The sequence below is a fragment of the Morus notabilis genome, unplaced genomic scaffold, assembly GCF_000414095.1.
Source record: "Morus notabilis unplaced genomic scaffold, ASM41409v2 Scaffold1230, whole genome shotgun sequence".
NCBI lineage: Eukaryota > Viridiplantae > Streptophyta > Magnoliopsida > Rosales > Moraceae > Morus > Morus notabilis.
In genome coordinates this window covers 71,624-89,132 of record NW_010364650.1, presented here as the reverse complement: position 1 = coordinate 89,132, position 17,509 = coordinate 71,624, and the positions used below count along the sequence as shown (strand labels likewise).

At 31.5% G+C, this 17,509-nt stretch overlaps 2 protein-coding genes and 1 non-coding gene across 3 annotated transcripts; 1 reads left to right on the top strand and 2 right to left on the bottom strand.

Annotated features, from left to right (window-relative positions):
* Positions 1 to 4,678: 4,678 nt before the first annotated feature.
* Positions 4,679 to 4,793, top strand: LOC112093243. The gene has a single exon (XR_002902963.1). It is a non-coding gene; the product is annotated as a U5 spliceosomal RNA (small nuclear RNA).
* A 6,203-nt stretch (positions 4,794 to 10,996) lies between these two features.
* Positions 10,997 to 15,911, bottom strand: LOC21386210 (peroxygenase). The gene is made up of 7 exons (XM_024171306.1): positions 15,714 to 15,911; positions 14,553 to 14,702; positions 14,324 to 14,409; positions 13,599 to 13,693; positions 12,926 to 13,051; positions 12,648 to 12,817; positions 10,997 to 11,345 (listed from the first exon to the last, which is right to left on the bottom strand). The coding sequence occupies exons 1-6, from the start codon at positions 15,823 to 15,825 to the stop codon at positions 12,673 to 12,675; spliced, it is 714 nt and encodes a 237-aa protein (XP_024027074.1). The 5' UTR covers positions 15,826 to 15,911; the 3' UTR covers positions 10,997 to 11,345; positions 12,648 to 12,672.
* LOC112093241 (peroxygenase-like) lies at positions 11,352 to 12,590 on the bottom strand (the record flags this gene model as incomplete). Its single annotated transcript, XM_024171305.1, has 3 exons — positions 11,352 to 11,515; positions 11,624 to 11,749; positions 12,481 to 12,590. Coding segments are annotated over 3 exons (381 nt in total), but the record flags the coding sequence as incomplete, so codon positions are not given.
* Positions 15,912 to 17,509: the final 1,598 nt, after the last annotated feature.

Genomic DNA, 17,509 nt, shown 5'->3' with positions numbered 1-17,509 from the left:
GCCCCACACTACGCAGGTTGGGGGGTTTTAACAATGTTTTACTTTTTTTTGTCATTTTTAGAGCCTATTTTTTGCTGGTATGCCCATAAAAATGTAAGGATCGTATCTGCAAAATTTCATAATTTTTTGACGTCGTTTTAATTTTATTCTGTTTTTCAGAGACAATAAATAAAGAAAATCATAAAAAATAGGATATTCATCAAAAAAATGGTGTCGCTTATTGCATTAATTCTTAAAAATTATATATTAATTTTAGAATGTAAAACATAAGTAAAAATGTAAATTTTTTACCCATCCCGGCCCCTGGACGCCCTTACTACGCAGGTTAAGGGCTTTTTAACATCGTTTTACTTTTTTATCATTTTTTGAGGCCTTTTTTGTGGGCATGCCCAGAAAAATGTAAGGATCGTGTCTGCAAAATTTTATAATTTTTTGACGTTGTTTTTATTTTATTTTATTTTTCAAATATGAAAAATAAATAAAATCATAAAAAATAGAATATTCATCAAAAAATGGTGCCGCTTGTTGCATTAACTCTTAAAAATCTAATCTTAATTTTAGAATGTACAACATAAAAAAATGTAAATTTTTGACCCATCCACGCCCCAGGGCACCCCACTACGCGAGCCGGAGACTTTTTGACAGCGTTTTACTTTTTTTGTCAGCGTTTAAGGCCGTTTTTTACAGGAATTCCCAGAAAAATGTATGGATCCTATATGCAAAACTTCACAATTATTAGACGACAATTTTATTTTATTTTATTTTTCAAAGATGAAAAATACAAGACATCATAAAAAATAGAATATTCACCAAAAAATGATGTCACTTGGTCCATTAATTCCTAAAAATCATATATTAATCTTAGAATGCAAAAAATCAATCAAAATGTAAATTTGTTACCCATCCCAGCCCCTGGGTGCCCCAATACGCGGACCGGGGCCTTTTTAACAACTTGTTACTTTTTTCTGTCATTTGGAGGACATTTTACACAGACATTCCCATAAAAATGTAAGGATAGTGTCTGCAAAATTTCATATTTTTTTGACGTCATTTTTATTTTTCAAAGAGAAAAAATAAGGAAAATCACAAAAAAATATAATATTCATCAAAAAATGGTGCCGCTTGTTGCATTAATTCCTAAAAATCGTATATTAATTTTAGAATGCAAAACAAACATAATAATGTAAATTTTTGACTCATCTAGGCCCCTGGGCGGCCCACTACGCAGGCTGGGGGCTTTTTGACAGCGTTTTACTTTTTTTGTCATTTTCAGAGGCCATTTATTCGAGGCATGTCCAGAAAAATGTATGGATCGTAATGCAAAATTTGATAATTGTTTGAGGTCAATTTTTTTTTTTTCAAAGACAAAAAAGACAGAAAATCATAAAAAATAGAGTATTCATCAAAAAATGGTGCCGCTTGTTGCATTGATTTCTAAAAATCGTATATTAATTTGAGAATGCAAAACACAAATAAAAATATAAATTTTTTACCCATCCCTTCCTATGGGCGCCCCATTGTGCGAGCCAGGGGCCTTTTAACAACATTTTACTTTTCTTTGTCATTTTTTGCAGGCGTACCCAAAAAATGTGAGGATCGTGTATGAAAAATTTCATAATTATTTGACATCAATTTTATTTTATTTTATTTTTCAAAGACGAAAAAGAAGAAAGTCATTAAAAATATAATATTCATCAAAAAATGGTGCTACTTGTTGCATTAATTCCTAAAAATCGTATATTAATTTTAGAATGCAAAACATAAATAAAAATATAAATTTTTTACCCATCCCGACCCTTGGGCGCCCCACTACGCGGGCCGGACGCTTTTTGACAGTGTCTTACTTTTGCTCGTCATTTGTTAATGCCATTTTTTGCAAGCATACTCGTAAAAATGTAATGATCGTGTATGCAAAATTTCATAACAGTTTGATATCAATTTTATTTTATGTTATTTTTCAAATATGAAAAATAAAGAAAATTGTAAAAAAAAAAAGAATATTCCAAAAAAATGGTGCCACTGCATACATTAATTCCTAAAAATTATATATTAATTTTAGAAAGCAAAACATATATAAAAATGTAAATTTTTGACCTATCCCGGCCCCTGGGCGCCGCACTAGAAAGGCCGAGGGCTTTTTAAGGGTGTTTTACTTCTTTTTGTCATTTTTTGAGGTTATTTTTTGCACGCATGCCCAGAAAAATGTAAGAATTGTGTCCGCAAGATTTCATAATTTTTTATCGTCGTCTTTACTTTTTAAAGACAAAAAATAAAGAAAATCATAAAAAAAATAGAATATTCGTCAAAAAATGGTGCTACTTCATGCATTAATTCTTAAAAATTATATATTAATTTTAGAATGCAAAACATAAATAAAATTGTAAATTGTTTACCCATCCCGGCCCCTGGGCGTCTCACTACGCAGGTCTGGGGCTTTTTGACAATGTTTTGCTTTTTTTGTCATTTTTTATTACATTTTTTGCAGGCATGCCCAAAAAATGTAAGGATCGTGTATGCAAAATTTCATAATTGTTTGCTGTCAATTTTATTCTATTTTATTTTTTAAAGACAAAAAATAAAGAAAATCATAAAAAATATAATATGCATAAAAAATGGCGCTGCTTGTTGTATTAATTTTTAAAAATCGTATATTAATTTTAGAATGCCAAACATATCTAAAAATATAAATTTTTGACCCATCTCATTCCCTGCGCGCCCCACTGCGTGAGATGGGGGCTTTTTAACAACGTTTTATTTTTTTTTTGTCATTTTTAGGCCATTTTTTGTAGGCATGCCCATGAAAATGTAAGGATCATGTCTGCAAAATTTCATAATTTTTTTACATCATTTTTATTTTATTTTATTTTTTAAAGACAAAAAATAACAAAAAAAATAAAAAATAGAATATTCATCAAAAAATGGTGCCGCTTGTTGTATTAACTCCTAAAAATAGAATATTAATTTTTGAATGCAGAATAAAAATAAAAATGTAAATTTTTGACCCATTCCTACCCCAGGGCACCTACCTACGTTGGCCGGGGGTTTTTTAACAGCGTTTTACTTTTTTTTCTCATTTTCTGAGGCTTTTTTTCCTAGGATGTCCAGAAAAATGTAGGGATTGTGTCTACAAATTTCAACAATTTTTTGACGTCATTTTTATTTTATTTTATTTTTCAAAGCTGAAAAATAAAGAAAATCATAAAAAATAGAATATTCATCAAAAAAATAGTGTCGCTTGTTACATTAATTCCTAAAAATTGTATATTAATTTTAGAATGTAAAATATAAATAAAAATGTAAGTTTTTGACCCATCCTGGCCCATGGGCCCCCAATTACGCGGGCCGGGGTCTTTTGAACAGCGTGTTACTTTTCTTTGTCATTTTGTGAGGCCATTTTTTGCTGCATGTCCGGAAAAATGTAAGGATTGTGTCTGCAAAATTTCATAAATTTTTGACGTCGTTTTTATTTTATTTTATTTTTCAAAGGCAAAAAATATAGAAAATCATAAAAAAAAATAGAATATTTGTTAAAAAAAATAGTACCGCCTATTGAATTAATTCCTAAAAATTGTATATTAATTTTAGAATGCAAAACATAAATAAAAATATAAATTTTTTACCCATCCCGGCCCCTGAGCGCCTCACTACGTGGGCCGGAGGCTTTTTGACAGCGTTTTACTTTTTTTTGTTATTTTTTGAGGCCATTTTTGCAGGCATGCCCAGAAAAATGTAAAGATCCTGGCTGTAAAATTTCATAATTGTTTGACATCGTTTTTATTTTATTTTATTTTTCAAAGGCAAAAAATAAAGAAAATCATAAAAAAATAGAATATTCATTAAAAAATGGTGCCGGTTGTTGCATTAATTCTTAAAAATCGTATATTAATTTGAGAATGAAAAAGATAAATAAAAATGTAAATTTTTTACTCATCCCAGCCCTTGGGCGCCCCACTACGCGGGTCGGGGGCTTTTTAACAGCGTTTTATTTTTTTGTCATTTTTTGAGGATATGTTTTGCATGCTCAGAAAAATATATGGATCGTATTTGTAAAATTTCATAATTTTTTGATGTCATTTTAATTTTTTTTTTCAAAGACGAAAAATAAAGAAAATCATAAAAAAGCTCAAGAATTTTTCATAAATTTACCCATCTCGGACATCAAATAAAAGTAAAACTAAATATGAAAGTGTTCTTTCATCTCCGACTTTAAAGTTTAAAAACATTAGTCTGTAAAACTACAAGGCTTTACCTCATAGTAATCCGCTCCCATCAATAAGGAGACTTCGGGGCTTCACTACTAAGTTCTATTTTTTTTTTTTTTTTTTTTTTTAAGATAAACACAAATATTTAAATTAAATAAGTCAATGATCCTTCACAACTAAAGAAGCTACAAAGTGGCCTGAAATAGAGCAAATTTTAGCATGAACTAAACTTTCAAAAAGCTCTGAACTTTGTTTTACATATAAAGAGCTATGAAAAGTTGGAATTCTGGAGCAATTTCAAATATCTTTAGAAGAAATTTGCAGCCAATTAATGATGTAATATTATCAATATCATTGTTCAACCAATGATACCTCGAGATTTCCGTCTCCATTTGATTTTTTTTTTTTTTTTGTAGCAAATAGTAATGTTAGGTAATAAATTACTCGGGGAAATCAAATGGATATCATTGTTCTGCAGCCATGCGGTGAGCGCAGAGCGAACTATTCTTTTACCTTTTACTAAAGAATACCGTGTGCTCGCCGCATTTAGTGGCATACGCATATATTTGGAGGAAACCTCTACGGGAAACTCCCACAATTTGAGTTTAAGTTTTTTCTATGATTATTACTACGTAATTATACATTAAGTCTTTAATTGCCTAATTACTAGAATTGTGCATACTAATTATGAGATGAAAAGCACTATTTTGGTGATTATAAGTGCACACCCAATTAGGAGGGTTTGTTATATGTAAAATGTTAATGGTATAATAATACATAGTATAATATATATTATATGTAAAATATATATTGATCTAATTTATTATTGAAATGAAAAGGGAAAAAATTTCTAATATCATATAAAATTCTTTATAAATTAACTGAAAAATTCTTTTTTTTTTCGTTAGATTAACCCAGAACTTTAATTAGAGACTATTTATGAGATTAACCCAAAATTTTAACTAGGTTGAGATTAATTCTGAACTTTAACTATGTTGAGATTAACCCAGAACTTTAACTAGGTTTGTGGGTGTTTATGTTGAAACACCTCCAAAAATCAACGTATCCGACAACCCCAATACTGCCACTTAATACTTATTTTATTTTCCCCCTTATTTTCTTAATGAGAATTATGGGTTTCACGTATTTTGGAAGGTTTTAGAAAATCTGCTATTAAAATTCTGGTGAAAGCAAATATCATCAAAATCTAAAAGCAAAGAACCCAAATTCATTTGAAGAGTATCTTCGTAATTGTACATTCAATGCCATAATTCTCGGTGTAAATGAGTGTCAAGTGTCATTTTCTATTAAAAATTTAACAGAAGGAAAAATTTTGCAAGAATTTTGAAGTTTAAGAAAAACAGTGTTACAAATTAAAGTTTAGGGGATATTTTGTGACAAGGATAATAGTTCGAGAGAAACTGTGTAATTTGTCCAAATGAAAATGAACATGAAAAACGACAGTATGAATTGGAAAGCAACAACATTCCGGCGAACAATCAAAGTGAACAATATAATTTAGATGACATGAAAAACGAAGACGACCATACTGCCGAACCACAACAATGTGAACAATATAATTTAGATGACATGAAAAACGAAGACGACCATACTGCCCAACCACAACTACAGGAAACAACAACAAAGCATATACAACAATGATGAAAAGGCAAACATCAAAAGGATAAAAAACGGAAACACCATAAACAATGTAAGAATATGAAACGACAACTCGAACAACAAAGTAGTAAAACTACATCAAAGTAATAATTATAAACAACGTCAATAACATTCAAAATGGCGCAAGCTCATTAACGACGATAAATCTTTTAAAGCAACAGCAAACATGAACAGCGACAACTGAATAAATACAACAAAAGTTTAAAACGACAAGAGAAGATGACTTCAACTGCATACTCGTTCCAATCACGTGATATGTTTTGGGTAATCTACTCTTCTGCGAAACTTTTTATGTCTTCTCTGACACTTGTAATAAAATAGAACATGCAAATCCTAAATGTAAATAAAATAAAAACCCCCATAATTTAATATGCGGTGACTTAGTAATGGCGATAAAATAATATTTTTATCGGCCCCGACTTAGACCAAAGGGCTAAATTAAAAAGTCGATAAATTTTTAATGTAATACATGACAATAAAACCATTAAAGGTTTCTATATGTCACGCTAATAATTTGTTCATATTAAATTTATCCATCGACAAGAATGCCTTAAAATATGAGTCGCATGTTTGTTTTTCTTGAAGTTGAAGTCGAGTCGATATTAAATTTTCATACTTTGAACTTATCCATTGTTGTTCTAATCTCATGATTAGCCTGAAACTATTTTGAAATCATTGATGGACACTTGTCAAGTTAGAAAACCATTGGTGGACACTTGTCAAGATGAGAAATCATTAGTAGACACTTGTTAAGATGAGAAACCATTAATAGACACTTAGAATAATGAGAAATTATCTTGATGGAATCAATGGCTAAGATTTAGCCAAAATAGTTTATGATTCAAGGGTAGATATTAGATATAGAAACAATGGCAAGGATCTACCCACTTGTGTTTTGATCCAAGGGCTAGAATGTAAGATGACATACTATAAATAGGTGCTGGATTTAGAGTTTATTCCATCTTTCATATGGGAAAGAGCTAGAAAGAGAAAGTTAGAGAGAAAGAGATGTAGGAAGAAGAAAGAAGGAAGCTTTTTTAAATTTTGAGGACAAACTATCACAGAAAGCAAGTTGTAAAATACTATATAAGTAGACCTTCCACTGCATCAATTGAACAGTAGTATGCTTTTAATGAATGTTTCTAATTTATATATGTTATTGTTAGAATACTTTCATGAGATTGAAATTTAAAAAGTGTTTTCAGAGTATGATATGAATCTTGTGTTTATTATGAACTGATTAAAGTATGATAAAGCAAAGGTTCAAATCCTTGAGGAATAAGAGATTCCAAGATAGGGGCCATATGAAAGAGGTTCTAATAACATAAGATGAATGTTATAGAAAAGGACTCTAAATGTTAAAGAAATGTATTTTTAAAGTGGAAATTATTATATGGTTTACTTACTGAGTTTGAGCTCATATAGTTCTCGTGATATAAGTAAGTGCTAAAATAGAAGTTCCAATTGATTGAGTAAGAACGGTTCAAAATCTCATGATAAGTTAAGAGGTCTTAAGATATGAAATTTATAATTTTAAGATTCTGCTAAAGAATTATATTTCTATATTAAGCATTAAGTTAATGTTTCTTTTGAACTGGTGCAATTTTTAGCAGCTGGCTCGGGAAGAGCGTTAAACCCCTTCCACTACCAGGACCCCTTCCACTACCAGGACAGGTTCATTAAATCCCTTTACGTATCATTCATGTTAAGAGCGTTACACCCCTTCCACTACCAGGACCCCTTCCACTACCAGGACAGGTTCATTAAATCCCTTTACGTATCATTCATGTTGAACTCGTGGTAGAGGACAAAGCATACACGTGTCCCACATTGAAAATAAATAACCAATTTTCACTCTTGTTTGCTTTATAAATAAAAGACTGACCAACAAAATTTTAAGTTATTCTAATTTCATTGGAAATGAGTTGTTGTCAAAGTGGATTAAAAGAATTTTTACTGGATCATTTTTCAAGATTTGTTCCAAATCATCTGATTTTTTAAAAAGTCGATAATAATAATTATCGCGCCAATGAAAATTGAGGTCAGATCAAGTAAATTGTGAATCAATATTTGTTTTGGTTGGTTTGATACCATATAAGAAATAAAAGCTAAAAGAAATTTGTCAAGAAGTTCAAGGTCAGATGTGATCGATGTTGTTCGTTGCTTTGATACCATGTATGAAATAGAAGCTAAAAGGAATTTTGTGAAGAAAGAAAGAGATGAAAAGAAAGAACTCATTTCTAAAAAAAGATAATTATCTCATTAATCATAACTTCTGTACAAGTTGAATTAGGTTAATAAGAGTCACAAGTTTATCTTTCTAGCTTAGTAATTACAAGATTCTAGTAGCTAATCGAACTAACTTGTAACTAACTCGTTATTCATAACAGCTCCTCTCAAACTTAGAGTTGTAAAGTCTCCGACTTTGAGATTGTTACGCATAATCCCAAACTTAGAACTAGAGCAAGCTTTTGAAAAAATATCCGCAACCTAGTCTATTGAAGGCGCATGCCTTACTTCTGTCTTTTTGTATAAAACTTTTTCTCTTTCAAAATACAGATATATCTCTTATATGTTTTGGTCTGGCATATAAAATTGGATTTGTTGCAATAACGACAATATTAAGGTTGTCACACCACACTACTGAAGTTGTACTAGGCTCAACTTAGTAAGGATTGAATCTAAGTCATTTCTGCTACCAAGCTTGCTAGGCTCTGATATTCAGCTTCTGCGGAAGATTTGGAGATTGTATGTGGCTTCTTCGATTGCCAAGCTATTAGATTCTTACCAAGGTAGACATAGTGCCTTGAAGTTAACCTTCAATCCTCAATATTAGATGCCCAATCAGCATCACAAAACCCCACGAAGTAAAGCTCAGTTTCTGGACCTCTCCTAAGGTGTAATCCATGACGCGAAGCCTTTGCCAGATACTTTAGTATCCTCTTCACAGCCTTCCAATGAGCTCAAAGTGGCGATTGCATAAACTGGCGTACTTGATTCACACTAAAAGCTAGTTTTGCCCTTGCGACAGTAACGTACTGCACTGCAGAGCACATACGACACTCCTATAAAGTTGCACATCTTCAATAGGATCACTTCCATAAGAGACCAAATTTTCACCTTTAGTCATAGGGGCTGAAACAGACTTGGCAAACTGCATCTTAGTTTCAAGTAGTAAATTAGTCACATTTTTGGTGGACAGATGAAACCCTTCTTGTGTCTGCTTCACTTATATGCCTAGAAAATAATCCAGGTTCTCCAAGGTCCTTAAGAGCAAAAGTGCGATGCGATTGTATGATCAATCATTGCACTTCTGCTGAATTATTTCCGGTCACCAAGATGTCATCAACAAACACCAACACAAAAACTGACATTTCCACTCTCCTTAAATGAATAAAGATCGATATGTTTTTCTTCAGAATAAAAACCAAGCTGGACAAGAGCCTGATAGATCTAATCAAACCAAGGTCATGAAGCTTGAAGACCTTGTACTTATTCTCTGGTGAAAACCTTTGCCGGCAACGTGGCCTTGTACTTATTCACTGTCCCATCAGGATTTTCCTTAACCATTTGCATCCATTGGCCTTTCTTCCGGCAAGTAACTCAACCAAGCTCCAAGTATTTGCTTCTGAACAAAGCTAGATACACATCTGTCATAGACTGTTTCCACTTATCCTGCTGCAAAGCATCTGCCACAGAAGTTGGTTCAGTGACTACAACAAACACTTTATTCCATGTCTTAAGTTTCTTATGCCACCCAATTTCCCCATGTAAATCACCGATTGACCAGAGTTCTACCTTTTCAATAAAATTTTGTAAACTTGGCAGTCAGTATTAGTGTCCAGATTAATCACATTGAATGGTTTTTAATTAGTGACCAGAGAATCTAATCAAATAGAGGGTCATTGTTTTGAACTACCTAATCACGAGTGGATGAAAAAGACAGTTAGCACTGAGTATTTAGTTGAGGTGAAATCTGAGAACTTCTTGCTTGTGCAGGGTAATAACTAAACCTCAAGTGATAATCCCCTCTAAACGTCAAGTGATAATCCCCTCCCTCCCTTAAGGTCCACCTAAGTGTTATGTTTTAGCATCTTTTAAATGTACAAAGTTTGCTTGTGCAGGGTAATAACTAAACCTCAAGTGATAATCCCCTCTAAACCTCAAGTGATAATCCCCTCCCTCCCTTAAGGTCCACCTAAGTGATATGTTTTAGCATCTTTTAAATGTACAAAACTTCGTTAAGTGGCCTCCACTTTAAAATGATGAAATTAGCTAGATGTGTTTTCTGTTCATGGCTTAAAAGTATTTTATCTTTCTTGAATTTAAGTATGCATATGTTGATCCAGCGAATGTTTTGAAGATTCGTTCTTGTTGGGTTTTTAGGTTTTCACTTTTCATCTCATCTAGCTATATATAGTACTTTTCCATACAGTTCAAGCTCTCAAATATCGTTCTACCAGAAAAAGTTATCAAACATGATTACATAGTAGAAAATCTAAATCCTTTCTTATCCGTCATGTTTATATCGGAAGGTTTCTCTTTGATCAAATGCTTGTTGCTTTGTCTCTTCTTCTTATGTTTAAAGGTTGAGAAGCTTTTTTAATTTTTTAATTTTTTATTTGTTTTAATTAATTAAGAATTAAAATAATCTAACAAACATAAAAGAGTTAAAAGCTCTTTTGTATGAGGCTACCATGTGACATCTCCTCCACTTACCTTCTTTTTTTCCTCTTTTTTTTTTTTTTTTTTACTTTTTGATCTTTTTTTTTTTTTTTTGTGAATGTTTTATAACATTTTAAATTTTTGTGCGCTTTTAAAAATATATATTTTTCCACTTTACTCCTATGAAAGTAATTTTTTCACGTGTTCTTATTTCATTTTTTGTCAATTATTAGAATAATTTTCTTCAAATATATCCGTACTTAATTTTTTTCGTCAATTGTTATCTTTACACATATATTTCTTTTTACAATAGATTCAAAAATTCTTAAATGGTTGTATAAATGAATTTCTTATTATTCAGTAAATAATAAACTCTCTAAGTATCTCTAACACGACAATACGGAGCACGATACAAAACTAGTATCTAGAAAAAGTTAGATGGATGGCCGAACTTTTTATGAGTTTTACAATGGTCAATCACTTATACCATTAGTTTATCAGTAATAAGCTATTTCCGTAAAGAAAATTGACTCCTGTAACATAAACTACCAAGAATGTACAGTAATTACCTGAGATTTCTATAAAACTCTTTAATTCTAGTCAGTGCCAAGTTCTGAAACTTCATCGAAATCCATTCATAAGCCAACTATATCCGTGTCCAACTTTTGTACAAGCTAACCTAGTAGTAGACTTGTCTGATTAACTATAACTTGTGTTTTCATGACAAAGTGCCAAGTTCTTTTTCTTTACTTCTGGTTTTGGTTACAATTAAATGGTGTCACTAATAAGCTTTTCCAACTAATAGAAAAAGTGAGCATTGCCTTTACTCCGGATATGAATGCTTGTTCTTCGCCAAATACTCAAACAAACTTCCATCAAAAACTCGTCGGATGGCTTCTTTAGACACAAAACCTTGTCGGTCCCTTGCGACAACATACACAAGTCCCCATTCCAGCTTCGCCGCAAACCTGCAATTAGCCACAATCAAATTTAGAACAGGCTAGGTATATGGAAAAGGAAAAGGGAAAAAAAATAATAAATAAATCAAGGAAGATTCAGGAGACAGAAAAATGTACCAGCCAAAGAAATCGAATGGAACACGATTTCCCTCCGTCATTTTCCAGAGCTCTTTGAGAGTGAACTTGTCAGGCACTGATTGAGCATACTTGCTGAACATGTTTTCGAAATTTACCGGCATGAACCTGGATTTATTCCATTGAATAAGGTCATATAAGAATGTTAGAACTTAAAGCAATTATTAAACATAACAAAGAAATATGTATGATCTGATTGAATAAACAATTTTTGAATAAAAAGAAAAAAATATGTAATTTGATCACTTCTCATTTCCTACAAATCGGCTGATCATGTAAATTTTTTTGAGAAAAGAATTATGCAAGGGGTTATTTTGTTTTTCCTGCAGGCATATTGATACTTTACTTTAAAATTTCAGGAGTCTTTCCTTCAAAAGGTAATTGGATATTTCAGAAGCATCTTAAGATTTTATTTATATTTATATATATTTTTTTTTTTTTTATCGGCTGATCATGTAAATTTTTTTGAGAAAAGAATTATGCAAGGGGTTATTTTGTTTTTCCTGCAGGCATATTGATACTTTACTTTAAAATTTCAGGAGTCTTTCCTTCAAAAGGTAATTGGATATTTCAGCATCTTAAGATTTTATTTATATTTATTTATTTATTATTTTTTTTTTGATGGAGGGCTGAAGATAAGAAATGAGAAAAACTGTAAAAGAAACTTGGCAAACAACTATAGTCTGGCTGAAAAATGAGAAAGTAAACAAACTTTGGAAACGAAAAGAAAACAGTAAAAGGACAATAAAGTATATAGACGAAAATATAACAAACGTTCTTAGTCCTTTAGCACAATATTGCAGTTGATCTGTGTTCTACTTTGACTTAAAATAACGTACCTTCCCTCTGTGTCGTATGTTCCAGAATCACTACCGTGCTTGGCTTTATGAATATTGCTGATGTATATCGGAAATAATGGAGAAGGGATCCATCCCTGAAATTTAACATAATAACCGAATTAAATATATACGAACTCAAATTTCTGCACTGCCTTCGACTTTTCCAACTAATAGAAAAAGTGAGCATTGCCTTTACTCCGGATATGAATGCTTGTTCTTCGCCAAATACTCAAACAAACTTCCATCAAAAACTCGTCGGATGGCTTCTTTAGACACAAAACCTTGTCGGTCCCTTGCGACAACATACACAAGTCCCCATTCCAGCTTCGCCGCAAACCTGCAATTAGCCACAATCAAATTTAGAACAGGCTAGGTATATGGAAAAGGAAAAGGGAAAAAAAATAATAAATAAATCAAGGAAGATTCAGGAGACAGAAAAATGTACCAGCCAAAGAAATCGAATGGAACACGATTTCCCTCCGTCATTTTCCAGAGCTCTTTGAGAGTGAACTTGTCAGGCACTGATTGAGCATACTTGCTGAACATGTTTTCGAAATTTACCGGCATGAACCTGGATTTATTCCATTGAATAAGGTCATATAAGAATGTTAGAACTTAAAGCAATTATTAAACATAACAAAGAAATATGTATGATCTGATTGAATAAACAATTTTTGAATAAAAAGAAAAAAATATGTAATTTGATCACTTCTCATTTCCTACAAATCGGCTGATCATGTAAATTTTTTGAGAAAAGAATTATGCAAGGGGTTATTTTGTTTTTCCTGCAGGCATATTGATACTTTACTTTAAAATTTCAGGAGTCTTTCCTTCAAAAGGTAATTGGATATTTCAGCATCTTAAGATTTTATTTATATTTATTTATTTATTTTTTTTTTGATGGAGGGCTGAAGATAAGAAATGAGAAAAACTGTAAAAGAAACTTGGCAAACAACTATAGTCTGGCTGAAAAATGAGAAAGTAAACAAACTTTGGAAACGAAAAGAAAACAGTAAAAGGACAATAAAGTATATAGACGAAAATATAACAAACGTTCTTAGTCCTTTAGCACAATATTGCAGTTGATCTGTGTTCTACTTTGACTTAAAATAACGTACCTTCCCTCTGTGTCGTATGTTCCAGAATCACTACCGTGCTTGGCTTTATGAATATTGCTGATGTATATCGGAAATAATGGAGAAGGGATCCATCCCTGAAATTTAACATAATAACCGAATTAAATATATACGAACTCAAATTTCTGCACTGCCTTCGACAATAACCATCTATACAGAGGCAAATAGGGAAGGAAGCATATAAAACAATGTAATGATTCTCACCAGATGCATGAAAAGAAAATAATAGGGAAAAAAAAAGTATGATGGCTATATACTTATTCTTGTACCTAATAAATAGATTATTCTCAAGAAACCATCTTGTTTAGGCCATCTAATTACTCAAACATGTTTTACTGCAGAGTAGACGTAAAAGCACATCTTAGGGCCGTTTGGGAAATGTATTTAAACCCATGATTTTGATTCTACTAAATGTTTTCCTTCACAGAATTTGAATTCAAAAATTTCCCACCATTAGTTCTCTCACAAAGTTCCCACTAATGAATTAGAATCACTGACTTGAATGCGTGAACCAAATGGGCCCTTAATATTTTTAACACGCTATACTAGAGTTTAATGTTCTGAATTCTTTTATATCTAATGCAAGTTGAATGAAAACAATGGCATGTACAAGTGACACACCCTCAATAGGATGTTGAGAACAGGCACATAGTCTTTTGATAAACAAATGGCAATACCAGAGGATTTAATAAATAACATTAACTTACAGGCAGAGTTAAGAAACTGAGTCCCACATTTATAATGATGGCCAGAATAAAGGAGAAAATTACATTGACACCAATGGCACGCATTCCTGATTGAAGAAGAGGCGAAGAAAGAGATGAGAAGTTACTAAGTATAAAAGAAAGATTGAACTATGCTGCTTATTTGATACCACATTAGATAAATCTATACTAAGAAATATTAAGCTAAGTTGGTAAAAGCTTATGATCTTACCAGTGTAAGTTTCCCAAGGATAGACAATTCCGTTATTGTCTTGGTCGAAAAATGCCACATGCTGCTGAAGAACACTCAGGTTGTTATGCTCATGTCCTGGAGTTCCATTTGGATTATCTGTATCAGGAGCTACCAATGCTCTTGCCAAATCTGACACAAGCATATATACATATTAGCAAACAACACAAACAGAAAAATAGTACCTTACTTTTCCAATCAGCAATATTATAGTGCAAAGCTACGTTTTAAGTAGTAGCACACAAACGCTTAGAGAGACTCCCGGTTTTCTGATACTCTCCAGTGAAGTTATAGCTTAACTTGTGTACACACTTGTAATAACAATATCTCATTGTATAATCCCCTTTACTTTATTTTCTAACACCAACAGATGGATCCAAATCTTACTTGGTAAAGAAGGATTATGCAGGTGAACTTTAGCAAAAGCTCTAGAAAAGGAAATGATAGTGTCACAATTTAAATGAAAAGAACATTGTGCAAGTTTGATGTGCGTATCATGTTAAAACTTTCATTGAAAATGAGATGATGTCAGAATTTGACTGGCATGTATCTTTCCAAAAATAAGCAAATGATGATTGCTTAAGTAATGACATGTTACTTTTAATAAAAGAACAAAAAATAAAATAAAAACAAGAAAGTAATGTCGCGTGTCATTCTGGGATCTACACCTTTTTCCTTTTTTTTGTTTTTGTTTTTGTTTTAATACAACACGGGATACAGCCCGCAACCTCTCCCCAAACTCCATCCCACTCAAACACTCAAACCCCCTTACCAGTAGACCAAGTGGTCTTAGGCATTCTGAGATCTACATTTTTTGAGAAACAGTGTTGTTGTATTAAGTGAGTTTCAAAATGACTCAAATCTTCCAAGATTCCTTTCAAAACTTCCATTTCGGATCACCAGATTTCCATAATCCCTTCTCACGGTACTTTTCACAATCTCTTTCAAAAAAAAAAAACAGAGAGAGAAGAAGTACTTTTCACAAACAATGTATCAACAACTGTTAGTTTACCTTTTTATTAACAACACTTTCTTGTCGACAACAAGCCATAAAATTACAGATCCATTTCAATTTCAACAAAGGACACATATCTCGCGAAAGAAAAAGAGAAAAACATCAGAAAAAAAAAAAAAAGCACTTACATGGCTTGGGAAGCAAAGTTTCCAGATCTTTCCGAACCTTTTTCTCCGAAGTTACAGGCGCAAAACGAACTTCTGTTGCCAGTGATTCATTTCCATTAATCGTCGCGGCCATTTTCTTTTCTATCGATCTTTTCTTCTCCTTTTCCTTCTATTCTCGCCAACTCCAAAGAATATTTCTGTCTCTCTCTTCAAGGAAAAAAAAAAAGAATTTTTTCTCTCTCGATAGAATCGTATGTGTGTATATATAGGGAGATTGATGCGTGGGAATAAATTTGTCAGTGTTTTTTATTATTATTCGGGTAATTAACACGAATGATTTTCAAATTTGTAAAAAATTGACACTTTAGTTCTCAATTTCTTTTTAATTAAATGTGTCTTAAATTATTTAAAAATGTGTAATATCCTTTAAAAATAAGGATTAAAATCTAATCTATTAAAGTTGATTAGGATTAAAAAATTACCTCGTAAAAAACTATAATATCATATTTTTAGGTTATTATATCGTTATTTTTTATACGATATCTGACGGAAATGATTACATTATACTTTTTTAAATGGTTTGAGATTCGTTTCGTTAAAAAAAATTTAGAGATCAAATTATCACCTTTTAAAGAGTTTAGAAACTATTCGTGCAATTTACCCTTATTATTCAGAGTCCGTTGAGTTCGTTGATTCGAGTTTTTAATTCGAGTTAAGATGTGATTTTATGTGAGAGCTTTTTACTGTAGTAAAAAAATTAGATGTGACTGTTTCTGAAAACTTTTTACTGTAGTAAAACTCAAATTCTAAACTCAAATAAGTAAAATGAACGGGACCTCAATTTTATCATTTGCTTAAAAGGCAATTATTAGACGCTAATTCACGAACCATCAATTTCTTCCGATTAACATCAGCCAATCATATGGTTGTATATTTTTCTGAGTGAATTCCAAAAATGACAATACAACTTGCGTAACACATAGGACGAGTTTTTAATAATTGTATTTTCTAATTAAATATAAAAATTAATGATGTGCGGTGATTATTATATATTTATTTATTAATTATCTAATTTATTTTATATATATATTAGATAACAATGTTAAGAAAAGGATAAGTCTATTGATATATATATATTTTTTTACTTTTTACACACTTATTTTTAATATTATTAAAATATTCATTAATAAAATTACTCTCAAAGACAATTTTTTTTTTTTAAATGCTCATTACACACCTTATCATTAATATATATATATATATATGTTGCCTTTTAAAAGAAAATTTTGGGCCTCTTATAATCTGAACATAATATGTGTGTATCATCCGTAAGTCCTCTAACACTATGCAGATATCAAACAGAGGGTCTTCATTTTTAGAAAACTAAAACCTAAAAAGAAAAAAGATGAAGAAAGACAAATAATTCAAAACGAAGTTTCAACTCAAAGCCAGGGAGAAAAATATATATGGATAAAGAAACCATATGAAGTGTATAATTAAAAAAATGACACAACAAAAACACCTTTTTTATCCATTCCGATCATCAAAACTGGTTTTTTAAGCTTGGTTGAATGTTTTCTGGTCTTGAAGAACAAAATTGACATAAAAGAAAGAAAACGATAAGTTTGATTGGTGGGTGGATGAAAAAAAATGATTTTTTAAAAATATTTAAAATGGGTGTAACAATATGTGAAATAGGGTAATTTAAGAATGTTTGTGTAAAAGGTAGAATGGTAGGTAATTTAGTTGTGGGAGCTTTTTTAAAATTTTAAAAGAAGTGTAATAAGTAGAATATGAGATGGTTTAAGTATGTGTGT